At 59.9% G+C, this 25,438-nt stretch overlaps 1 protein-coding gene across 4 annotated transcripts in view; it reads left to right on the forward strand.

Annotated features, from left to right (window-relative positions):
• The window catches only part of Ass1 (argininosuccinate synthase 1), a 38,627-nt gene that overhangs the window by 7,453 nt on the left and 5,736 nt on the right, over positions 1-25,438 (forward strand). For all 4 annotated transcript variants that reach the window (XM_048345008.1, XM_048345016.1, XM_048345025.1 and 1 more), the window contains 8 exons: positions 2,180-2,236; positions 3,674-3,748; positions 6,571-6,641; positions 7,077-7,107; positions 10,784-10,874; positions 12,910-12,994; positions 13,339-13,403; positions 22,019-22,150. In XM_048345008.1, the coding sequence (XP_048200965.1) occupies positions 2,180-2,236; positions 3,674-3,748; positions 6,571-6,641; positions 7,077-7,107; positions 10,784-10,874; positions 12,910-12,994; positions 13,339-13,403; positions 22,019-22,150 (607 nt within the window). The remainder of the gene's footprint in view (positions 1-2,179; positions 2,237-3,673; positions 3,749-6,570; positions 6,642-7,076; positions 7,108-10,783; positions 10,875-12,909; positions 12,995-13,338; positions 13,404-22,018; positions 22,151-25,438) is intronic.

A 25,438-nucleotide genomic window follows, 5' to 3' on the forward strand; every position in this document is an offset into this window, starting at 1 on the left:
TAGAAAAAGCCAGAAGTGACGCTGTGGCTCCAGTGCTAGAGTGCTCAGGCCCTGAGTTCAAGTTCCAGGATTGGCAAAAGAAGGGAAGAGGAGGGAGGAGAAGAAGAAAGGAAGAAGGAAGTCGTTCCTGACTACACGTGTCCCAGTGGAAGGCGCCAGCGGGCACTGGGAAGGGCCCTGTGCCGGGCGGGTCCTCCACGGTGCCCTCTGGGTCCAGTTGAGCCACGTTCAGGCTGGAGGAGAGGCTGGCTGTGGTTCTGGCTTGAGCCGCTCTTGGGGTGCAGGCAGGGCCGCCCCTCCCCCTGGGACTGGCTGGCGGGTCTGCCCCCAGCTGTGTGCTGGGCGTCTGTGTGGCCACCAGAGGGAGCCAGAGGCCTGGGTTTGAAGAGGCCCCGGAGGCGGGGCAGGGACGGAGCTCCGCCGGGCTGGGTCCCTGGAGCTTCTCCGTTGGGGTGGTTCATACCAGGCAGCTCAGGCCTGGCGAGGTTGACAGGGCTGGGGCTCCAGGCACCTGGGGGGCGGAGGGGGGAGGGTCCCCTCACTGTGGAGGGACACACAGGCCATGGGGGTGCCGGTGTGGCCTCCAGGAGGTGGGCAGGGTCCAGCTGGCTGGGGAGCCGGGCGCCGGCCCGGACCCGGCCTTCTGCCCCAGGCGTGGCGTTTGCTGTTCTGTTCTTGTTGTTTGGGGTGAAGTCTCGCTGTGGCCGGGATTACAGGGTGGGAAGCCCTGTCCCGACACCTCGCACGGCTCCTGGCACACTCCTTGCACACCGAGCCGTCCCTGACCCCCCCCGCCCGAGAACACGCGAGCTGGGGACCCCCAGCCCCACGCAGAGTCAGAAGAGCCTGGGGTGGGAGGGAGTCGCTGTGCACACAGCGGCACCTGTGAGGAGCCGTGGGCAGGTGGGCGTCCCCCAGACACCCCCCTCCCGGCAGGGGCTCCCCACCGCCTCGCACACGCGTGTGCGCCTGTGCGTGTGGACACGCGTGAGTGACGGGCGTGGGACGCCTGAGGGTGGGCGTGCCGGCTGTGTGGCCCGGGATCGGGGCTCCCCTTTCCCGTGGTGGCCCGTGTGGGGGCGCGCAGGGGGTCCCCGCGGCGGGGACGGGGCTGGCGGGGCGGCGCGGAGGGGGGGCCGGGGCCCCGCCGGGCGGAGCGGGGCTGGAACCCGCGTCGCCAGCCACGCTGGGAAATGACATGTTATTTCCGCCGCCCGGCTGGGCCGGCAGTTTTCACAGTAGGTGGAGAGGCGCCTGTTATTTCTGCCGAGGCCTCGCTGGGCCCGAGCCGACAGGGGGAAGGCGGGCGCCCCGGGGCCCCGCCGGGCTGTGTGGCGGGGGAGGGGGGGGCCCTGTCCCCTCGCCCCCCACCCCAGCCCCGCGCTCTCGACCACCACGGTCAGCGTGGGGCGGGCCGGGCGGCCAGGACTTGGTCCTGTTGTTTGCGTGTGCTTGGACGAGGCCCGTAACCACCCTGGGCCTCGGTTTCCCTGTCTGCACAGAGGCCTCGTGACCCTTCCTGGTCACCTGGTCCTGTCCCTTCCCCCTACCAGCCACCATAGATTGGAGAAACTGAGGCTGGGAGGGCGACAGGACCCCCGCCCACACACACACACACTTGATGGGCATGGGGCGCAGAGCCGGACGATGCCCCGTGCGGACATGAGCTTGGTTTCTAGGTGGGGTCTCGGGGGTGGGGGGGGGGGACTGTGCACACCTGCCCTCCCCACATGCACACATGTGTACTTGCATGCACACACGCGCAGTCCCACACTCCCTGGGCATCCACAGCCCAGCTGTGGACTCAGAGGGTCCTGGGTTCGAGTCTCGTCCTCCCCTGTGGAACAGGAGTCGCTCCTTCAGCCTCCGTCTTTGTTTATGTAGCCAGTGCTGAGCTTGGAACTCAGGCCTGCTTGTTTGATGGGCGCTCTGCCACGGAACCACCCCTTCAGTCCAGCCTTTCGCCTGTTCGTGGAGGTGGAGGCTCAGACCTCTCTCTGCTTAGGCTGGCTTTGAACCGTGGTCCTCCAGATGTCAGCCTGCTGAGCGGCTAGGGTGACAGGCGGGAGCCACCAGCGCCCAGCAGCAGGGCCCCCAGCCTGCTGTGCACTGTCCCCCGGGGCCCCCCTACCCCACCCCGCCCCCAGCCCTGCCCTGACACTCCTGTCTTCTGTCCCAGGGCAATGACCAGGTCCGGTTTGAGCTCACCTGCTACTCGCTGGCGCCCCAGATTAAGGTAAGGTGTGACCCTCCCTCCACGGGGGGGGGGGCGGGGCAGCAGGCAGCCAGAGGGTGGGCTTGCTACACGGTTGTGCTGGGTTTGTTTTACGCCGGACCTGGGGCTTGAACTCAAGCTGTTTTACTTACTCCAGGCCAGCACTCCACGCTTGAGCCACGGCTCCACTCCTAGCTCTTTGCTGGTTGACTGGAGACAAAAGTCCTCGGGGCTTTCCTGCTCCGGCTGGCTTTGAACTGCGGTCCTCGGGTCTCTCAGCCCTGAGCGGCTGGGATTCCAGGCGTGAGCCACCGTTCTTGCTGTCCCTGTGGGGAGTTCTTCCCTAGAGCTGGACCAGCTCGGAGCGGGCCGGGCGGGCCTGCACCTCTGCCCATCCTTCCTTCACTCACCCACCCCTGCATGCAGTCAGCGCCTACTCAGTGCAGGCCTGGGCAGGGCTCCTGGGCCAGAGCAGGGGATCAAATGCCAACCTGGGGGCCACTTCCAGTTTTCCCTGGTAGACACATTCTTTTCATTTAATTTTTTTTTAAAGCCAGGCACCCGTGGCTCATGCGTGACTACTTGGGAAGCTGGGAATGAGAGGATCAAGGTTCTAGCCCAGCCCCGACCAAAAGGAAAAGGGGGGCGGGGGGGGAAGCAATGAAACTCAACAGGAGAAATGGGGCATAGTGTGTGGGGGGGGGCGCCTGTCACCCCAGAAGCTCTGGGGAACCTCAAATAGGCAGATCACAGTCCAGGCACACACTTGCGCAGGAAGCGAGGCCCTGTCTCCCAAAAATGGGACCACAAAACAAACCTAGTGCTTTTTCTTGTATCTTATTAGACCCCACATAGTCACCCCGTGACCTGTCGCTCTCTGCGTGGAAGTGAAGCCCCCCCCCCCCCTTGGTGGCCCCCGGCCCTCTGGAGCCGGCGGTGTGGGTTTGGGGGGCTCGTGTGCTGTGGAGAACTCGTGTCCCCAGCGGGGTTTCTGCCCTTGTTTTGTCCATGGAGGCCGAGCCGAGCTGCACCCCAGAGGCCGGAGGCCACACTAGTCTCGGGGCGCCGGGCCAAGGAGCAGTGGTCTAGCAGCTGTGTGTTCGAGGGCTGGGGGCTGAGGGTCACCCCTTGCTGAGCCCCTGCAGCCCAGTAACCACTCCCCTGTACCCCGACACCTGAGTGCGGCCAAGGTCCTTCCCCACCACCCAGAGCGGCCTGCAGGGGGCGCCCGAGCTCCAGCAGGGGAGGGGGCGACGGGTCCACAGTGCCTCGTGCCTGTGATCCCAGCCGCTCGGGAGCGGAGGGCGGAGGATCCCCCGCTTCAGGGCGAGGCAGGAAAAGTCCACAGGACTCCCACGAACCACCAAAAAGCTGAGCCCCAGTACCGGCACACACACGGGCCAGCCAGAGCCGGTCCTGACCCCTGACCCCTGACCCCCGACCCCTGACCCTGTCCAGGTCATCGCTCCCTGGAGGATGCCGGAGTTCTACAACCGCTTCAAGGGCCGCAACGACCTGATGGAGTACGCCAAGGTAGGAGTCTGCCTCCCACCCCTCCCTCCGCACCCCTGCCCGGGTCCTTCTCCCCACTGTGGGTGCAGGCTGGACCTCCCCCCTTCACCCCTCCAGCAGCCTGGGGTCCCCTGGGCTGGCCCCACGGGAGCCGCGGCCATCTGTCTGTTTCCCGAGTGGGCTCATCCGAGGGGGGAAGCACCGAGCTCCGATCTCCAAGGGAGGGGGTCAGAGGGGTGAGGGGGAAGCCCCTTCCCCTCTCCATCACCTGGTTGGTTGCTCGTGGTTTGCTGGGCTTTCTTGGCGAGGGGGTACAGGTAGGCATCCTGGGGGCCCCGAGACAGACAAAGCCTTTGGTGACGCCAGCCTTTCCCTTTTTCCTTTGAAGTACAAGTTGCAATAAAACATATTAGAAGTTTTGTATCAAGATCCTTAGCCTCTCCGCGGGGCACCTTTCTTTGGAGCCACTCCATGGCAGCATTTGACAAACGGGCTCAATCAATCAGCCGGGAGACAAGCGACTCGAGCGCACGCACCAGAAAATTGCCCGGGTTTTTAAATAGCAATCGCCAGGGCTGGCTGTGCGCGCTGCAGCCGGGGTGCCTCCCGGTGGCAGGGGACGCGGCCGGCCCGGCCCGCCGGCAGCCCATTAGGCACCGGAGCGCTCCACGGAGGCCCTCCCCCGCCATCTGTTGTTTTATTATTAAGAGAGGAGTTTACATGCGCAAACCCATATGTTACCAAACAAATTGTCACATAGGGCTGGCGTCCTTCCCCCCCGCCCGCCCCCCCACCTCCTTGAAGATATAAAATAGGAAGCCGTGTCTTAGCTCGGGGAATAATGGATGACCAACCCAGCGCCCCCTCTGCCCAGCTCTCTCCCCTTCAAGGCAGGCGGGCCCCCAAAGAGAGGGGGGTGGCTGACCTTCCCCTTCCAGCCCCCTGCAAAGATGGACTTTAGGAATCCTGCTCTTCCTCCTTGGATTTTGGATATATAATATGTGGGGGGGTTCTTGATTTGCCTTTTACCCCCAGATTTTGGATATATAATATGTGGAGGGGTTCTTGATTTGCCTTTTACCCCCAAATAACCTTTGCCATAGGAAAAGTTAGGGGAGGGGTGCGTATACCCCCCCCCCTTTTCCTTCCTGGGGGCTTGGATTTGGGACTGAGCAGTAGTAGGGCATCTGAGCACATTCTAGAAGGAAGGTAGAAGCACACTGGAAATGACCAGAATATCTGAGCAGCTGCCAGGCTTTGTCCAAAATTCAGAACCAGGCAGGATCCGAGACCGATGAAAGAAAAATCAATGGAACTTTGGGGGGGAAAAAATCTAGTTTTTAACTAGCTGGAGCCAAAATGTGCTGGCGCCAGTGGCTCCCGCCTGTCATCCCCGCTGCTCAGGAGGCTGAGATCTGAGGATCCCGGTTTGAAGCCAGCCCGGCAGGCAAGTCTGTGATGTGAGCCTGGTCTTGAATCACCAAAAGGCGGGAAGTGGAGCTGTGGCTCAAGTGGCAGAGCACCAGCCATGCGCCAGCAAGCTCAGGGGCAGCGCCCAGGCCCCGAGTTCGAGCTCCAGTACAGCACTAGCGTGGACGCGCGTGTGCGTGCACACACACACACACACACACCATCCATCCTCACCGTTGCTCCCATATTTGGCTTAAAGAAAGTGACGTCAGTGTTCAAGGAGGGGCCCTGGGAAACGCTGCCACCTGCCCCACAGAGAAGGGGGTACAGGGGTCATTGGGGGTGTTTGTGGTACTGAGGTTTGAGTACCAGAGGGACTTGTTTGCTTGCTTGGCGAGTACTCTACCTGAGCCACGCCTCCAGCCTGACTTTTTGTTGATGGAGTCCAGTGAGGTTTTGGGGTGTTGTTTTTTTTTTTGCCCCTGCTGGTCTCAAAGGTTGATCCTCTAGTCTTGCTGTTAGTCTCCTGGGTAGCTGGGGTGACAGATGTCATCACTTGAACTGGAGTGGGGGGAGAGCAAAGGGGGGGTCAAGAAACTGGGGACACGACACAGACATTTGGCTGTCTGTGGAGTGGCGGCCACCCAGCCTGCATGTCAGTCCTTCCTTTCCTCACCCCGTTCTGAGATACCCCAGCACCCAGGAGCAAAGTCTCCCAGGAGCCCAGGCCCCCCCCCCCGCCCAGGCACCCCCAGGGCTGTGCTGCCCAGCCCCGTCCCAGCCGGGGTCCTGACCCCGGCGTCCACAGGTAGAGAGACTACACTCGACCTGGGAAAGGTCGGGGGACACGTGCCCCAACATCGAGTAGCCTGGTTGCGTGTGCAGCTTAAACAGGGGAGCACGGGAAGTCCGCAGTGGCTCTCGGCCTTCCTTCTCCACGTGGGGGGCTCCGTGGACCACAGGACACCCCACCCCAAGGTGGTGCTCCCTTTCTGCCCCGTTGAGCCTCTTTTAGTTTCGAGGTGGTGAGGAAGGGAGGCTGGACACACAGACACAGACACAGACTCGGGCCTCCACGCCCCGGCGGGGCCTGGACGCCAGCCTGCCCGAGAGCCACACTGACCGCAGGACTCGGGGCCAGCGCACTGCCCCTGACCTTCAGTGCTCAAGGCTGGCGCTCTACCGCTTGAGTCACGGCTCTACTTCCGGGTTTGGGGTGGTTCATTGGACACAAGAGTCTCATGGACTTTCCTGCCCTGGCTGGTTTCGAACCTTGATCCTCAGATCTCAGCCTCCTAAACAGCTAGCACGAAAGGCGCCATTCTCCACGCCCATCAGTAGTGGGGTCGTCCCCCCCGGCAGGCTGGAAGGGGGGCTGAATAGGGACTGGAGTTCGGGGGGGCGTCTGACATCCCCTTGTGTCTCTCCTGCAGCAACATGGAATTCCCATCCCCGTCACCCCCAAGAGCCCCTGGAGCATGGACGAGAACCTCATGCATATCAGGTAGGAAGTCCCTACTGGCCGTGAGGCTGACCTCGAGCCCCACACCCAGGCCCTGCCCAGTGCCCTCAAGGAGGCTGATGGGGGCCCCCCAGCACCTGCAGTGACCATGGTTAGCTAAGCGTGAGTCCCAGCAGAGCCCCCAAACAGGGAGCATCTTGGAGAGCTTCTCTGAGGCGGATGAAGGCTGTGGAAGGTAGAGGGAACAGTGTGCAAAGCTGCCTGGAGGCTAACGCCCCCTTGTGTGCAGTCCTGGGACTGCAGTCTCATTTGCTGCGGGGGGGGGGGGGGGGGGCGCTGTACTGGGTTTTCTGGAACCTTCCAGGCAGCATTGGCCGGCAGGTGTTTTGTTGGACAGACTTGTGAGCACGTATCAGAGCGGTGGAGTGTGAATGGAATTGTTTCTCCCCATTTCACGCCATCTTTTTGCACCCACAGCTACGAGGCTGGTATCCTGGAGAACCCCAAGGTAACCCCCATTCTTCCTGCCCGGGGAGGGGTTGGGCATAGCCAGCCGGTGCTATTGTTTTGTTTGTAGGCTGCTTTGAAATTTCACGAGGGAGGGTTTGGGGGCGCTGAGCCGTGTCTGGACCCCCCCCCAGCCCCTGGCCTGTCCCCCCCACACTGCATTTGAAGCCCCCCCACCCCGTTATTCTGTCTAATTGCTGCGCGATGAATGGGGAAAGGAAATATTTCAGAGCAGCGAGCCAGTGTGTGTGATTATGAGACCATAAAGAAGTAATTAGGCAGATGAGCCACTTGTGGGAGGGCCCGGCCTGCGGCCACCAGCCCTGGCCGAGCTGCCGTCTGGGTGGGGGGAGGGAGCCAGACCCCCCTCAGGACTGCCCGGGCACCCTGCTCCTGGCCCCAGCCTCCCAGGCCCGGCCCCCGGCCCTGTGCGGAGTTTCCTGTTTCTTCCCTGGGGGTTTCTTTGTGTCTCCCCCTGGTCGCCGGGAGAAATGGAGGCAGCAGGGTGAGATGGGTCACAGGAAGAGCAAACTCCGGCCCTGGCCCAGCCCCACCCTCTGGGGGGGCAGTTTGCGGGGGGGGGGGGGGCTGATGATAGGAGCCTCAGGCAGCTGGGCCTGGGAGATACCAGAAGGCAGCTGGAGGGGGGGGAGGGGGTGAAGCCAGAGCACCGCTAGGCCTGCATGCCCCCCATCCTCCCCCCTGTGCCAACCCCAGCAGCCCCAGGCCCCCACCCTGAGGCAATGCCAGAGACCACCAGCCCTGGGCCTGGCTGTGGGTGGTGTGTGGGGAAACTGAGGCCCAAAGTCCTCACTCCTCACAACCGCAGGCAGGGATCAAGCCCTTGGCTTCAGTGCCCCCCTCCCCCCCCACACCACAGCCCCCTCCCCCTGCTCACCGGAGGGCCCGCGCTACCTGCGGCCACAGGTTTTTCCAGTTTATGCTCTGCTGACCCCACGACACTTGGGCCAGCCACCTCTCATTAGCCAGTCAGTCACACCGCCCAGGGGGGTGGGCGAGGCAGACCTGGGCCAGGCGGGGTGTCCTGCCCGCCCCAAGCCTGCAGAGGAAAGATTCCCACCTCCCTTCTTCCCTCTCTCTCCTCCTCCCCCCCCTTCTTTACAGGGAGGGGGGAAGTCACTCTACAGACAGCTGAGGCACTGAGACTTGTTACTAGTTGGGGTGTGTGTGGGGGGGTGTCGTTTGAACTCAGGGCCTCTCTTGCTTGGCTTTTTGCTCAAGGCTGGTGTTCCACCGCCTGTTGCTAGGTAATTAAGCCTCTCACGGACTTTTTCTGGAGTTGAGGTCCCATGGACTTTTTCTAGCCCAGTCTGGCTTTGAACCGGGATCCTCAGATCCCAGACTCCTGAGTATAGCTGGGCTGACCGGCGCAAGCCCCTGGCCCCAGCTCCACTGCCTTGTCACTTCAGTCAGGTCCTGGTCCTCTCTCGGGCGAGGGTTGGGCGACTGCGTAAGCACTGTGTCCCAGACACCCCAGTCCCGGCCCAGCGGCTCCTCGGCCCTCGGCCCTGCTGTCTGCTCCTCTAGCCACGGGGCGTCCCTCAGGGGCAACTGGATTCCAGGACCCGCGGTGTGGATCTCTAGCTGGCCTGTGTGGGGCAGAGAGCTTCAGGGAGCCAGTGCCCTTCCCCCTCTCCCCCAAAAAAGGCCCAGAGACCAGAGCCTTGCAGAAGGGAGGGACCGAGGCAGATGGCTGAGCCATTTTCTGCCTCCATGAGAGCTGATTGAAGGGCAATGAGGCAGCTAATGCGAAGAAAGATAGAAATTTACTTGCTTTAACTTCATACGGCCCACGGTGAAAGAGCTCATTCAGCCGCCGGCCGCCATATCTGATGGATGAATAAACCATTTTCAACATTGATCATGCCTTGTACATCATGGCTCAGTTCATGGTCCATTTGCTTCCAATTTCTCCTTCTCGGACCCTGTTCTGGGCTTTCTTTCGCCCTCTCTCCCCCCATACTCCCACCCCATTCTCGCTCTCTCTTCACCCCCCATCCCCCTACCCACAGCCCCCCCCCCCCATGACATTGGAAGTGAGTCCTCCCGCTGGTGTGGACACAGCACCGGTACTCAGGAACAACGATTTGTCATTTGAACTGGGCTTTTAGGAGGGAGGGAGGCAGGCAGGCAGGCAGGCAGGCAAGTGAGCCTGGCTACCTCAGAATGCAAAGCAACTGTCCTGTATAGTTCCATTTGATTATTTTATGTAATCAGTGCCGACAGCTAGCCTGCCTCCTCCTTTAAGTTGTGGAGTTGGGTAGATCTTCCTCCCAAATGCCAGGCTGCCATCTTCCAAGGAGGGTGGGACAAAGTGACAATGCAGCAAGCCGCGGCCAGCCGCGGGCAAGCCCAGGCCCAGCGCGGTGGCGGTGGCGGTGGCCGCGGTGGTGGTGGTGGGCGGGCGGTGGGCTTGGCAGAGAATGGCGTTGCGCCTTGCCTGCCCATCCAGGCCCGCGAGACGCTGCTCAGCCCGCTTTCCCAGCAGCCGAGGCGGGCTCCGGGGAGGGGGGGGTGGAGAGGCAGGCTGAGGACCCCTCCCAGCCTTCCTGAGTCTGTCTTTAAGGTCGGTCTAGGGTCTCCTTTCGCGCAGCACTTTGGGGGCCCCCCCCCCAGGCGTTTCCACACCCAGCAGCAGTCTGCCTTCTGTGTGTCTCTGTCCGCCGCCAGTACTCACGCTTCAACTCGGGGGGCTTGCTGTCCCCCCGGCTTCTTCACTCAAAGCTGCTGCTACTTTACCATTGGAGCCGCCTCTTCCTTCCCAGCTTTTTGCTGGCTAATTAGAAACGGACCGTCTCAGGTTGACCTTGGACCTCGATCCGCCATGTTTGTGCTGTGCCCGGGTGCTCAGCTCAGCACCGCAGGGGGACGGTGCTTGGTGCTCTGTGAACTTTGGGAAGGGAAGGCCTTCATGGGCAGGACCCTGGCAGGTGGACAGCACCCATGGGGGGGGTTCCCAAAGGGAGACACCCCCCCCCAGCCCCACAGTGAGTGGCAAAGCTCCAAGCTGCAGCCTGGGGGCTGCTGGGGCCCCCGGAGGCGGGAGGGAGTGGGGAGACAGTCCCCGGCAGCCTCCGCCTCCACGGGCACGCGAGAGACCCATTTTCCAGCACGCCCGAGAGGAAATATACATAAAGGTTGATGTGTTTTCAAATGGGTTTTTGCTTTGCTCTTCTCTTTTCTCCCTGTGAGTATTAACCTCGGGACCCCAGGGACGGCTGGCTCGCGGATGCACCTGCTGGGGTCATGCGCAGTCATTAGCTTTGCGGTCAGTGCAGAATAAACCCCAATTCCCGGCGTGCCGGCAAGAGCGAGCGGGAAGCCGGTGGAATGCCGCCGCCGCCACCCCGTCCTCCGAAGTCACACTTTTTTCCTGCCTGACTTGTCTCTCTCCTGCTATTCCACCTCCAGCTGTGGGGGCGTCAAAGAAAAAGATGAGATCAACTTGAGAGGAAAATTGTCTGATTTCTTGAGGCTTTTGTTTCCTAGGGTCCCCTCCCCACAAGTGGGACTAGCTGGGGGGCTGGGGACCCCCGTGGACTGAGACACTGGAGGGGCCTGGGCATACAGGCCCTGGAGTTGCTTGGCTTAGCTTCAGATGCATGTCTCCCCCCGTCTCCCCGCCCCCCCATCTTCTAACCCCTTTCTCTTGTCAGAACCAAGCACCTGCTGGCCTGTACACAAAGACCCAGGACCCAGCCACAGCCCCCAACAGTCCTGACATCCTCGAGATCGAATTCAAGAAAGGTACACGCCTCCCCAGCCGTCTTGAAAGGGGGCTCACTGGGGTGATTTGGGTGTCCGTCATGAGCTTGAACTCGGGGCCTCGGGCTCTTGCTTGACATTTTGTGCTGGTTAATTGGAGATAAGAATCTCACGGACTTCTGCCACAACTTTGGTCCTGAGATGATCTCAGACCCAGGTATGAGCCCTAGGGGCCAGGGGGGGTCCCCACTCCCCCTTGTGTCAGCGGGTGAGCTCATCTGCCCTGCAAGCCCCAGGCCTGGCCTGCATGCCCGGCCTCATTCTGGATGCAGTGGGCATCTCCTGCCCCAGGAGGTGGGCGATAGATACCTCAGGCCTAGGTCTGTTTACCAAGGGGGAGGGGGGGAGGCGGAGCCCAGAGCTGGAGAGAGCTCCTTCAGTCAGAGGGGAGCTGGCGTGACCTTTACCCCTCTGGGCCTCAGGTGCCCTGGCACTGTTAGGATTTAATGGCCCACCTGTTACCGGCCTTTGCCAAGAGCCCGGCCCACCAGTGGCCACCTCCATCGCTCTCGTGCAGCTGTGCCAACCCTTGAATCTCCCCCCACCCCAACCCCACCCCCCAGCTCCGGGACCCGTGAAGCCTTCGGAGGCCCCCGTCCTGGAGGCAGCTGCTGGCTCGGACGGACGGACGGACGGACGGACGCAGGCCCCGTGTGTGCCCGAGCTGGTGGCCTCCGCTCCCTCCCACCTCCGTGGAGAGGAGCATTGTGATCCAGAAACTGAGGGTGGGGGGGAGGGGGAGGAGCCCTCCCCCTTCCCTGATCCCATTCACTGTCTAGTTAATTTATTTGAAGTTTTAATCTAATTATTAACTATTTTAAAGGCTAAGAGGCTTTGGCCAGCAGCAGCCTCCACAATGTCCCGTCTTCCCGGGACAGACCCCATCCAAGGCCCCAATGGAGGCCCATAATAGGAGCAGGGAGGGAGAGAAAGGCAGAGGCGGGGGGCGGGGGGGGGTGGCGAGAGGAGCTTAAGGTTCATTATTGGGCAGACTTACATTTAATAGCAATTTACAACCAAGTTATAAAACCCCTGGAAATGGGGGTTAAGAATGGCGGGGCTGTCAGCGCCTTGAGCGAAGGCCTCCAAGAGGCGCCTGGCTAATAAAGACTCCAAAGCCTCTATTGAGGCCTGATTGGCACCCGATGGCGGGCGACATGGAAATGAGCCGGGCAGATGGGTGGGGGATTAGCGGACAACTTTGAACAGCTTTCCTTTGACACTGTTACCGCTCCCTTGTTAGTGTCCTAATACATTTATTGCTCATTTCACACCGCTCGAGAAAGTGCCCCTTGCTATTCAAAGTCAACCCCGAACCCACCCACCGCCCCCCCCCTCGCCTCCCACCACCACCACCACCCCCCCCTCCTCCCGCGCGGAGCTACGGGGGCCGCCTCCCCTTCTGCCCTCCTGCCGGCCCTGGACCCCACTTCTCAGAATTCATGGATGTCCTGCCTGCAGAGCAGACACCGGCTTGCTCCATCAATCACGCAGCGATGCGGGGGTCTGGGGTACAGGATCAGGGTTCAGGGGTCCACCTGACAAATGGAGCAGGGGCGGTGGAGGGGGGGGGCGTGCGTGCGTGTGTGTGTGTGTGTGTGCGCGCGTGTGTGCACACTCGGTTCGCAGGCCCCGGCGTAGCTGGTGGGACAGAAGGTACTCTCTGCTAAAGACAATGGCCGAGCGTGAAATTCAATTAGTTCAGGGCCTGGTTCCAATTTCACAGCCCCTAAATGCAAAAGGGGCACCGAGAACGCGGGGGGGGGGGGGGGGTGGGGGTGGAGGGGGAGGCGAGGGAGGGCGGATTTTTTTTTTCCATTGCATTTTCCTTCTCATTCCAGGGGGCTTGCTCCCCCCTCTGCTGCCCACCCCCCCCCTCCCCAGCAGGCCTCAACCTGCAGGCTTTGAAGGAGTCGTTTGTACTCTATATCTGTCACATCTATTTAAGGCGTTGCGGTGGAGGGGGGGGGCGGGCACAGCCCCAGCCCATTGCCTTCTCTCCCCCCCCCCCCACCAGGGGTCCCCGTGAAGGTGACCAATGTCAAGGACGGCACCACGCGCCAGACCTCCTTGGAGCTCTTCTTGTACCTGAATGAAGTGGCGTAAGTCCCCGAAACCACCAGAGACAGCCCCCCCTCCCTTGGCCCCCAGTGACAGTCTGGTGGACAGTCCCCATAGCCCCATCCAGGGTCTCCTGCCCTGCCCCCCCCTCCCTGGGACTGTCCAGGCCGGGACAGCTCACAATTCACAGGGTAGCATCGGACTCACCCATCCCTCCCTGGGCCTCAGTGGACCCCTCTGTACAAGGGGCGCCTGAAGTAGGTAACACAGCTGAGATGGCCTCTAGGAGCCATGGCCACTGATGGCGGCCAGCCCCGTGGGTGACCTCAGACCCCCCCCCCCCACCGCCCCGATGCTAAACCCAGGCCGCCCGTTGCTCCCACAGGGGCAAACATGGCGTGGGCCGCATCGACATCGTGGAGAACCGCTTCATCGGGATGAAGTCCCGAGGTGAGTGGGCAGTTCCCGGGGCGCCCTGTGAGCCACAGGTCCCCCCGGTCCGCCGTCAAGGGCGGCTGTGGGGGGGGGGGGGGGGCGGCAGGCAGGGCCAGGCCCAGGGTCAGCTTCTCTCGTGTCATGGACAGCCAAGCCAGGTTTGGAGGCGGACCATGCCAGGCCAATTTCGTGGTCATTAAGGCTACTGGTGCAAGATAGGCTGCAGGCCAGACGCCTGCCGGTGGGGGGCGCCGCGAGCTGCATGTGCCCGCCTCCGCCGCGGCTCTCAAGAGCAGTTCCGCTTCCCGCGGTTTCGTCCGGGCTGCTGGTCTGAGATCCACTTGCTGTCGGGGGCCCTGGAGGCAGAGGGCGTCCAGAGGCTCCGGCGGTCAGTCAGTCGCCATTTCATCCGTCTCACCCTCCTCCGGGACTCAGTTTCCCATCTTATGGGGGGAGGGGGGCCTCAGGTTGACGACAAAACAATGCTTTATTATTTGGGCGGGGGGGGGGGGGGAACCTGTAAGAGGGAGAGGTAAGCTTTGGAAAGGTCGAGCCTGCCACTTTGGGTATCTGATTTTCTTTGTCCAGGACTGGGGTTTTGAACTCAGGGCCTCCCGTTTTCTCAGCCTGCTCACCCTTGCTGGGACTTCAACACTGTAGCCACACTTCCAGTCTTGCTCTTTCTTGGTTGCTTTAGAGATGGGGTCTCACAGACTCTTCTGTCCTGGGTGGCTTTGAACCACAATCCTCTGGATCTCAGCCTCCAGAGTAGCTAGGATTATAGATGTGCCCAGTGGGCACCTAAGTCTTCTTTGTGCCGGTATTGGGGTTTGAACTCTGGTCCTGAGCACTGTCCCTGAGCTTCTTGCTTTCAAGGCTGGTGCTCTGCCACTCGAGCCGTAGCTCCGCTTCTGTCTTTTTGCTGGTTCATTGGAGATGAGAATCTCATGGTCGAGGACTTCTGCTCGGCCTGGCTTTGAACCTCAGTCCTCATATCGTAACCTCCCGAGTGGCGGCTGTGATTACAGGAGTGAGCCATCGGGTGGCCACAGCCCCCTGCTTGGGTAGGTGTTAATGTAGACGTGAAAAGATAACACAAACGGAGAAAACTGGAGCATGAACAGTGCTGGTCTTTCGTCCTTCAGGACATTCTTACTGCCTTGCCAAATGACTGTGGCCTCATTGTGCTAGAATTTTCTAGGAAGATACGGGGACCAGGGATGAGCAAGCCTCCTTGCCTCTTTCCCTGATCTTTTTTTTTTTTCTTCCTCTCCTCTGCTATTATTCCTGAGAAAGCACCTAATTGAAACACTCTTGGGAAGGCCTTACCAAGAACAATGTCACTAATTAGCTGTTGCTTTTCACCCTGGCTTACCTTTGTCCCCCCGCCTATTTAATATCTGATTAAATGTTCTTTTGTCTCCACTTGCCCTTGGGAGCTCTCACTGGGACTCCCTCCCCTGAGGCGGGGCTGGGGTAGGAGATGGCATCCCATCCCCTGGGGCGGGGTGGACTCTCCCCCCCTCCCAAGTCTAAAACATCAGTGGCTGGAGGGACAAGGCATAGTATGGAAAAGAGGCTTCAGAACCTGGGCTCTGGAGATGAACAGCTCTGGGTTGGATGAACCTGTGCATTGATAAAGGTGCATCATTGGTTGCCGGTCCCCATGAGATGCTGTGTGAGCACAAAGGCAGTCTGGGCCTTTTGGAAAGCCAGTGCAGCCGAGAGCTGTCCAGCACCTGTGGGCAGCTGTGCCCACGGCAGACATAACTAGTTGATTGTAGCACTCTCCTACTGACTCCAGGTGCGGCTTGGTCAGTACTGTCGGCAGACATTGCCAGTCAATTGGGATGGCTCTGTGTCATCCTGCCAGGCACAGACACAAAATTGAGCCGAAGGAGGTCTTTTGGTGTGAATGCTTGTACACCAGTTCTGGGGCTTGAACTCAGGGTCAGGGCACCAGCACCGAGCTTTTATGCTCCAGGCTACTGCTCCACTACTTGAGCCGCAGCGCCACTTCTGGCTTTTTAATGGCTCATTAGAGATAGAGAGTTTCACAGACTTTGCTGCCCAGGCCAGCTGCGAACCGTGATCCTCAGATCGCATCCTGAGTAGCTAGGATGACAAACAGGAGCCACCCCAAGATCTGGGCTGAGACCTCTGCAGGGGTGGTGGTGTAGGAGAAGGAGCCGTGCTGGAGGCGGGGTGGCCATGCTGACTGATTGATTGGTTGGGCCTGGCAGGCACTGGGCCCCCTGGAGACCCAGGAGAGGACCATGGATCCCGGGCACTGAGTCCTGATTGGTGGGCTCCACCACCATCGGGAAAGCAGTTTCTCCTCCCTGAGCTTTGACTTGTCTTGGGAATGGGCCGCGACAGTGTGTCCGGATGGTAGGCTGGCTCTCTTTATCCTGGGACTCGTATGGAGCCCCAAGCCCCAGAAGGCAGAGTGAGGACATCTGTCCCAACCGCCTTTGATTCTTCATTACCCACGAAAGAAGAAGAGCACCCCTAGGCATTGTGTGTGTGTGTGTGTGTGTGTGTGTGTGTGTGTGTGTGTGTGTGTGTCTGAGTGTGGGATTTCATCTGGGTGCTGTCTTGCTGTGTGCTCTTAGTCAGGTTGATTTCCCTCTCTGAACCTCCATCCTTCAAAGGAAGGGCCAGCGTAAAATGTCATCATGGCTCTCCAGAAGTTCTCTCGCTTGCTTATTTTCTTGCTAGATAATTTTAGGGTGGTTGCCTTGTGTAAAGGAAGATGGGAAAGAATAAATCAGGATGCGGTAGACTTCCCCACGAGGAGGAGGGGGTGTTTACGAAATGTACGATAATGGGAGAGGCTGTTAATCAGCAATTATACGGAGGGCAGAGCTAGCCACGGTCGTCCCTGCTTTCGAGGACAAGGGAAAATGTCATTTGTATTGATTTTACAAAGCTTGTAATTGAAATTCGTTAAGGGCTTGTGGCTGCTTTCCTGGGTGGGGGGCGGTGGTTGCAGGAGAGGCAGTGGGCAGCTCGGGGGCCGGTGGCCCGGTGGTCAGCGGCTGCGGTGGGAAGGGGCTTCGGGGTCAAGGGCGCGGCTGGGGAGGCTGCAGGTGGCAGGAGGCTTTGGCTGCGCTGCTGTAGCTGTTCTCGCGTCGTTATCACATTATCTTTTTAACTCTGGAGGGGGGCTAATTAAGTGAAGTAAATGAATCAGTGGGGAGGAGGGGGGCAGGCACGAGGGAAGCCAGGAAGGAGCTTGGCTTGTCCTTCGGCTCACCTTCTCTCTCCTCTGGGGGTGGGGGGGGCCCCAGACTTCGGGCGCTTACCCTCTCCTCTCCTCAGCCCTGCCCGGGCCGCCCTCACCTCTGCTCTCCATGCTTCTCTTCCTCCCTTCCGCCGGCCGCTCGCTTCCTTCCGGTCCCCCCTCCACACCTGCTTTCTCCTCTTCCCTCTCCTCTCTCACTCGCTCTTCTCTCTCTCTAGCGGTTCAGGACGCAGGGGGCAGGATTCCATACCACCCCTACCCAGCCCTGCCGGCCCCCCCCCCCAGAGGGGCTGGTGAGGGGTTCTGGGTCCCTGGAAGCCTTACAGATGCTACCCTGATCCCCAGGACTGATTTGCCTAGGCGCCAGGATGGCTAAGAGTCCCACCCAACTTGCCTCCCATCACCATGGCAACCGCCTCCAGCCATGGCCCTGGTACCCAAGAGGGGAACCAGGGGGCTCCAGCCAGCCTCTGACCCGGGTGTCCTCGCCTCTCGCCCTGGCCCCCCGCTGCCTCCACGCAGACTGGGCTGGCAGCTTCGGGAGCAGGTGAGAAGGAAGGACTCCGGGGAACCACAGAAGTTGGGGTCCCCACCTCCGCCCCTGGTCCGCTCTCCCCCTCCTGCCACCCCAAGGCTTCCTTCCCTGTGCGGCCCCCCCACACCTTCTTGGCGGTAATTAGGGCGTGATTGAAGCTGCTCTGCAGCGGGCTGCTGACACCCCTGTCTTCCCTGTAAACACGAGGAGATGAAAATAGACACTTGGCACTGCTGTGCGTGTCACTCGAAGATGCCTGTTGTCTCTTCCAGGGCAGCGCGGGGCTGGCTGTCATTTCCCTCTCCGGCACAGTTGTTTGTGTGCGACTGTCAAAAGCCCCAAATCCATAGTCTTTTAGCATCAGGTTTCTGTCACTGATTTTTTTAAGCCTTTTTTTTTACCCCCCCAGAAGAAATACACAGAAATCATCTGAACCCTCCCTTCCCGCCCCCCGGCTCCGGTAGAGAGGGAAAAGGCCTTTAGAATGCACACACACACCTGAAAACAAGCTTCTTGATCTGTCGCCATCCACTTTTAACACCTGCTAAGATAAGAGTGGGAAATGCTTGTTGGACGGCTGGGATTTGTGGCTCTGGTTTTGGTTTTAGCCTGGGACCTTCTGCTGGAGCCCTGGCCTGGCCCGGCTCCGCGCCCCTGTGTGCCCTCTGTTCCCGGACGGGCCGGCCTTGTTGTGTCCCCGGGCACCTGCAGCGAGGCGTGGCTCTATCTCGAACCCTGGGCCCATCTCGGGGATTTCCAGAAACAAGATGAGCAGTTCACGAGTCTCACATTCAAGGTTGTGTATCCGTATGCTAACCTTCCAGGCAGGTCTCAGAGGAAGTTAGAATAGCTTTGGAGGTTTCTAGAATTTTCCAGAAAGGAGTCCTTCGAAAGCCCCGATTCTTTTTTTTTTTTTTTTTTTTTTGGCCAGTCCTGGGCCTTGGACTCAGGGCCTGAGCACTGTCCCTGGCTTCTTCCGGCTCAAGGCTAGCACTCTGCCACTTGAGCCACAGCGCCCCTTCTGGCCGTTTTCCGTATATGTGGTGCTGGGGAATCGAACTGAGAGCTTCATGTGTAGGAGGCAAGCACTCTTGCCACTAGGCCATATTCCCAGCCCCGAAAGCCCCGATTCTGAGTACTGAGTTCCTGGCTCCGTCAGTCCCAGGGTGGAGACAGACAACAGGCTTTTGTGGGCATGGCGCTCGCAGAGGCTGATGGGAAAGGGCTTGACCTTGGGTTGCCCTCTGCCAGGCACTGGTGGCTCGCACCTGCGGTCCTAGGTACTCAGGAAGCGGAGCTCAGTGGATCCTAGTTCAAAGCCAGCCTGGGCAAGCAGATCCATGAGACTTTTGTCTCCAATTAACCAGGAAAAAGCTGGCCGTGGAGCTGTGGCTCAATTGGTGGGATACCAGCCCTGAGAGAAAAAGCTAGAAGGCTTTCCCTTGGCTTCTCCTTATTGCCAGGTTGGAGGCAGGGCCGTCGGGCACACATCCACACCCTCGCCACGTCTGTCTTTCTAAACGGACGGTGGAGTCCCCTGTGTGCAGTGTGCGTGTGGGCACCCACACGTGCCAGTCCCAAGGGTCTTGGAACTCGGGGCCCGGGTGCTGTCTCTGAGCTTTTGTTCTCAAGGCCGGTGCTCTACCACTTGAGCCACAGCTCCGCTCTAGGTTTTTCTGGCGGTTCGTTGGAGCTAAAGAGTCTCGCAGACTTTCCTGCCCAGGCTGCTGGCTCCTCGCCTCGATCCTCAGACCTCAGCCTCCTGAGCAGCTAGGATGGCGGGGTGAGTCACTTTCGAGGTGTCCTGGCACCATTGTCTTGAGGAACTTCTCACCCCGTGAGGCGCGGCCTCAGCTTCTGTGCTGAGGATAATCCTCTCTTGCTGAGCCGACGGCAATGGCTCTTATTACTGTTGTGAGGACTGATGATTGATTTTGGCGTTCTTTTTGAGGAACTAGGTATTACCTTCTACCCCATGAGCTAGGCCCCACCGCCCCCCACGTGGGGTTTTCCCAGCCATCCGGCTGTCGCCCTCCTTCCTCTCTCCCTCCTTGTCCAATTCTCGGTTCTGAGCCCCTTTGCAGAGCTGCACTGTGGATTCTGTCTGGACCGTTATCTGCCAATGCAACCAAGAGGTCCCTGGAGCTGAGGGCTTGAGCCCTGTGTATAAGCCTGAGGGTGTTGGACTGGGAATGTGGCCTAGTAGTAGAGCGCTTGCCTCGTATACATGAAGCCCTGGGTTCGATTCCCCAGCACCACGTATATGGAAAACGGCCAGAAGTGGCGCTGTGGCTCAAGTGGCAGAGTGCTAGCCTTGAGCAAAAAGAAGCCAGGGACAGTGCTCAGGCCGAGTTCAAGGCCCAGGACTGGCAAAAAACCCCAAAAAGAACAAAAACGTGAGGGTGCTGCTGGGCGTGGCGTGGTGATGCATGCCTGTAATCCCAGCATTCGGGAGATGGGGGCGTGAGGATCCGTGCTAGGCAAGCGTGCGGGATCCTAACTGAAAACAAACAAGCCAAGGGCTCTGCGGTGAGGCTCTGCGTTCAGATCAGTTCCCCTCAAAGCAAACAGATTTGGAGATGTTGTTGGAGACCTTTTTTTTTTGATGGTAGTTGGGTTTGAACTCAGGACCCCTTCCTCACAAGACTGGAGTCTACCACATAAGCCCAACCCTACCTTTTTTTTTGTTTGTTTTTGCTGGTTGTTTTGGAGATGGAGTCTAGCATAGTCTATCTGGCCAGGCTGGCTTCGAACTGCACTCCTCTAGATCTCAGCCTCCTGAGTCCCGAGGGTTACAGCGGTGAGCCCCCCTGCCCCTGGTTTGGAGGGGTCAAGAATAGACTTGGTTAGTGGAGACTGCCTGGAAGCTCCAGCCTCTGACCCAGCGGGTCGCCCCGGCCCTGCCCCTCACCTGAGGCCTGAGACCTGGGACTTGGTGTCTTCTTCCGGGTCTGTGGCGATTGGCTCTCGTGGCCAAAGGCCCTGAGAAGTGGCCGGGAGCCAAGCGAGAAAACTAACCTCCAGCCTAAGTCACCCCCGGAGACAGCCCAGTGCCACGTGGGTCCTGAAGGGTCTTGCATTTCCGAGATGATTCCCAGACCTTAGAAGACCAGAGCCGGGCTAAGCGCCTGCCCGTAATCCTAACACCCAGGAGGCCGAGGCAGAAGGATGGTGAGTTCAAAGCCAGCCTGAGCTTCAAAAAGGGAAAAAGAAGAAGAAGACGAAAAGAGATTTTTGTCTCACGAAAAAAGAAGGGAGGGAGAGAAGAAGGAAGTTAGATTTCTGTCACTGGCTTATTTCACTTAGCACAATCACACACACACACACACACACACACACACACACACACAATTACTGGAGATTTGGAAGTCAGGGCCTAGAGCTGGCTAGGCTGGTACTCCGCACTTAGTGAGCCGCAGTTCTGTTTGGGCCCACGCTGGCCGGGACCGTGACCCTCCTCCTTACCACCCCCCCACCATTGCTGGGATGACAAGCATAGCACTGAAGAGGAGACCGTGGGAGAGGTTCTTGTCTGGGCTCACCCCCATCTGCAGTCCTCCCAATCTCAGCCTCCTGAGTAAACTAGAATTACAGCTTGCCCCACCCATGTCCTTCCTTTTTTTTAAGGCTGAGTAATACTGGGCTGCATGGGCAGGCCTGTCGGTGTGTATGTGTGTGTCTGGCTCTGGAACAGTGTGCAGCCAGGTTGTGTTTGCTTTGGGCCGCTGTGAAGCTGGGTGTACAGATCCCAGCTCTGTGTGTGTGTGTGTGTGTGCACAAGCACATGCGTGTGCATGTGTGCCACTAACTAGAGCTTGAACCAAGGGCCTCAGACACGTGCATGGCTTTTCACGCAAAGCTGGCCCCCTACCACTGGAGCCACAGATCCACTTTGGATATAAAACTGTCACAAACTTTCCCTCGGGGGCTGACTTTGAACCTGGAGCCTCAGAGCTCAGCCTGAGGAGCTTGGCTACCAGACATGAGCCACCAGCGGACAGCTCTTCCTGTTTTGTTTTCCCTTGTTGTTCTGTTTGTTGTGGGGCTTGAACTCGGGGACCGGGCGCTGTCCCTGAGCTCTTTTGCTCAAGGCTAGCGCTCTACCACTTCAAGCCACAGCGCCACTTCCAGTTTTTGAGCGGTTCATTGGAGATAAGAATCGCGTAGGGACTTTTCTGCCCAGGCTGGCTCCGAACCGTGATCCTCAGATCTCGCCCTCTCCGCGTCAGTTCCCAGGCCATCTGCTCCGGGGAAGTTGTGACACAAACAGAAGAAGTGAGGGGAGGCGACAGGAAGGGACTCTGGGTCAGTGCTCCACCCTGCACCTCCCCGGAATCTCAGGAGAGACCCGGCCGCCGGGGAGGCCCCTGCTGTGGGCCGTGCGTGTGGTCACGCGTGCGCACGCGTGTGCGTGCGTGTGCACGACCGTCCCCCTCCCCTGGCTCCCTGGCGGAAGGCAGGAAGGGATATTTGGGGGCCTTGGGCTCCAGCGCCCGTCGGTTTAATTACAGGTTTTCAGTCGCGGGCCGGTGGGCCTGCCTTGGGAAGGGGGGGCGCTCCTCCGAAACCCTGTCATTTTCCCGTGTCTGAGGGCCTCTTCAAAGGGGGGCATCTAGACATTTTCTCCACAAGCCGCAGAGTGGACTGTCGCGGCCTCAGCATGAACATAATGACAGATGCATTTTACAGCAAGCTGAGAGTGAATGGGTCCGACCGGCTTGTCTCCTGTCAGACGAGTCATTATTATTTTTTTTTTTTGTCATTTGCTGACAGTTTGGGTTTCATACGTTTCTTTTTCTCTCTCTCTCTCTCTCTCTCCCTTTTCTCCTGCCTGGAAAAAATGGCCAGGCATCTACGAGACCCCAGCGGGGACCATCCTGTACCACGCTCACTTAGACATTGAGGCCTTCACCATGGACCGGGAAGTGCGCAAAATCAAGCAGAGCCTGGGCCTGAAATTTGCCGAACTGGTCTACACCGGTGGGTACCGCCCGCACCCCAGCCTCAGCCACAGGCTCCTCCCACCGCCGGACTGGGGGGGGGGCGGGGGGCCAAGGAGTCATGAGCATCATTCCCCAGGGCGTCAGGAGAGGCTGACCCCCCAGAGCAAGCCCCTGGGTCCCCCTTCTGCACGAGGCTCCGGCGTGCCAGGTGCTGGGCCCAGGGCGGGCCTCGCACCCGACACCCAGACGCTCGGGAGGGACTGTGGAGCCCTGAACCGGTGACATGGCCGGAGGGGACCTGGCTGGGTTTGGTCCCCAGGCAGGCGCCGGAGCCACGATGGGAACTGCCCGCAGCAGACGCCCCTGCACGCAGGTCTCGGCGACACAGCCGAGCGTGGCAGCTCGTGAACTCGCACTTGGCTCGCGCGCTCCGCTTCGCCACGGCTCCACTTCCGGCTCTCCGGTGGTTTGCTAGAGATGCGAGTCTCACAGCTCTTCCTGCCCAGGCTGGCTTCAAACTTAGGGCCGCAGATCTTGGCCTCTTGAGTGGCTAGGAGGACGTAGGTGTGAGCCACCGGTGCCCGGCTACGTGCCACATCTTGGCCGTGTAGCAGCTGGGGGTGACCACGTATAGACAGACCCATTGTGGGTGACATTAGACCCCAACACGGGGGGCCTGGCCTTGCAGGCACCAAGACTGACTTTCATACCTGCCCATTGCACTGGGCTGAGACTCAGGCTTGCTGATTCCAAACCAGCTCCGGCTCACCCCCCTCCCCAACTTGGGGGCGCCCAGGCCCCGGCCCCGGCCCCATCCATCCCATCGCCTGCTTTTATTCCGCCCTTGAGCTATGAACATTTTTCTTATTAATTTGCATTTTACTTTTTTCTTCTTTTTTTTTTTTTTTTTTTTTGCTAGTCCTGGGGCTTAGTTAGGCTCGGGGCCTGAGCACCGTCCCTGGCTTCTTTGTGCTCACTTGAGCCACAGCGCCACTTCTGCCTCTTTCTGCGTATGTGCTGCTGAGGAATCGAACCCAGGGCTTCATGCATGATAGGCAAGCACTGTGCCCCTAGGCCACATTCCCAGCCCCTATTTTTCTATTTTTAAATAGTTGGGGGGGGGGAATTAAAAAAAAAAAACACCTCAGAACACATGAAAATTCCATGACACTCGAACGTCAGTGTCCACAGATATTCCCGGTGGAATCAGCCACGTCCGCCTGTGTCCCCCGCAGCCCGTGGCCGCTCACTGTCCCAGCTGCGGGGGCACGGCCGCTTCTCGAGAGATGAGAGCGACTGGCCCGTGGCCACTGGGTGCTTTCTGCCCCCTTTTTCTGTCCAGTCACACGTCCCCGATTTGGGGACTCACATTGCCTCCCTGAGCTGCTGGGGCCCAGGCAGCTGCCTGAAGCCGACCCCCCCCACCCCCCACCCCACGCACCGAGGCTAGCTCTTGGCTGCCGCTGTTCCCCGTTCCGCTGCCAGGTACAGACAGGTGCTTGAATGCCATTGTCTCCTGCAGGCTCGGGAGGCAGCGTCATTAAGACGTGGCGGGGCGGGCGGGGCGGGCGGGAGGTGGACAGGTGGCTTCGTCGCATGGCGGTGGCAGCCGTGGCGACTTGCTTTGTCCTCCTGCTTCCAGTCCAACGCCGGGCTGGGCGCCTAATGGGTATCCCGTAATTGTAGCTGCAGAAAGGCGGGGAAACTGAGGCCCGGGCAGGCAATGGTAATCAATCATCCGGCGTTTCAGAGCTGAGAAGCCACAAGGGCCTTGCGCCCGGGAGAGAGAGGCCAAGTTCTTGATGATCGCTGCAGCAGGTCCTGGCAGGGCCGTTAACGAGGGGTTGTCCAGAGGCAGCGAGGCCCGGGGCGGGGGGTGGGGGTGCCCAGGGTGCCTGGGCACGGAGCGGCCGGCCTGGCGCCTCTGCACCACGCTGCCTGGGTTGAGTTGCGGCTCTGCCGGCCGGTGCCAAGCCCTCGAAATCCCAAAATGAGACGCGGTGATTAAGAGATTTAGAGGGAAACAAAACCGCAGTGCGGCGCGGGGAGCCGGTCTGACCTTGGGGAGTCGCTGCTAGTGTGCACTTTGCCCAGGTCCCCCCCAGACGTCGAGGCCGGCTCCCGCCGCCCACAGGCCGCTGGAGGGGGGACGCTGCTCGCAACCCCACTGCGCCTCGGGTTTCTCGTGGGAGGAGGGGGGCTCACACCTGTAACCCCAGCTACTCGGGAGGCTGAGATCTAGAGCATCGAAGCCAGCCTGCGCAGGAAAGTCCCCGGAAGTCTGTCTGGTTTCCCCAAATCCGGCAACAAGTAGGAAGTGGGTTTGTGGCTCAAGTGGTAGGGTCAGCCTTGGGCACAAAAAGCCAAACGAGAGCCCTCCGAGGTCCTGAGTTCAAAGCCGGCAGTGTCCATGTGATCATGGTTCAAGTTCATTCCCCAGCTAAACTTTACCCCTCTCCCTTTGGAGAAACCAAATGAAAAAAAGCACCAGACTAACACCATCCCAGAGTCCCTTCCCTATCCCGGGCCCTGGTGGAGAAGCCGCCATCTACCGTAGCTCCTGGCGTTCTCTGAGCTCCCAGCTTGGTAGAGCTTGGTGGCCTCCTCTCCTGACTTTCAGTCTGACCACGCCGTGTGTGTTCCCTTAGACTCTATCCTTCTGAGCCGCGTTTGCAGGCTCAGCCTGGCAGGACCCTCCGTTTAGGGGGACACAGCTCCCCTCCTTTCGGTGTCTTCAGCAGTAACCTGGGCATCATATACAACCTGCACAGAATTATTCCAATGAGAAGAGGTGGGGGGGAGGGCTCAGCTGTTCGGCCCCGGCCCCTCCCTCCCCCACCAGCACAGACACAGACTCCAGCCCCTGCCCCCTCTCCCCACCCCCACCCCCGCTGGAAACTTGAGTCCAGGACCCCTGTGGGTGACAGGGAGATAAAGCCAGGCCGGGGGGCCCCACCATGACCTCCACGACCCTCTGCCTTCCCCACCTCCAGCCCAGGCTCTGGTGTCTTCTACTCTGAGAACTTAAATGGGGTAATTATCCCAGCCCAGGACTGAGGGAGGAGGGCAGGTAGAGACCCTGAGAAACCGCAGTGTCCCCCCTCAGCAGGGTGCAAGGGTGTGTGGGAAAGGCCCCTGGCTGGGATTGGCAGTGGTCTTGCTGTGTGGTTTTCGACGGGTTCTTTCCCCCTCTGGGTCTGTCCCAGAGTCCCCGTGAGCGCTGGCCACGGGCCATGCTGTCCAGGCTGAAAGCAAAAAGGTTCAGAGCTTTGTGTTCATTCGGGGAAATGGGGAAACAGAGTCACCAGGGTGTCAGGACGGAGTG

The sequence above is a fragment of the Perognathus longimembris genome, chromosome 1 (assembly GCF_023159225.1).
Source record: "Perognathus longimembris pacificus isolate PPM17 chromosome 1, ASM2315922v1, whole genome shotgun sequence".
Lineage (NCBI taxonomy): Eukaryota > Metazoa > Chordata > Mammalia > Rodentia > Heteromyidae > Perognathus > Perognathus longimembris.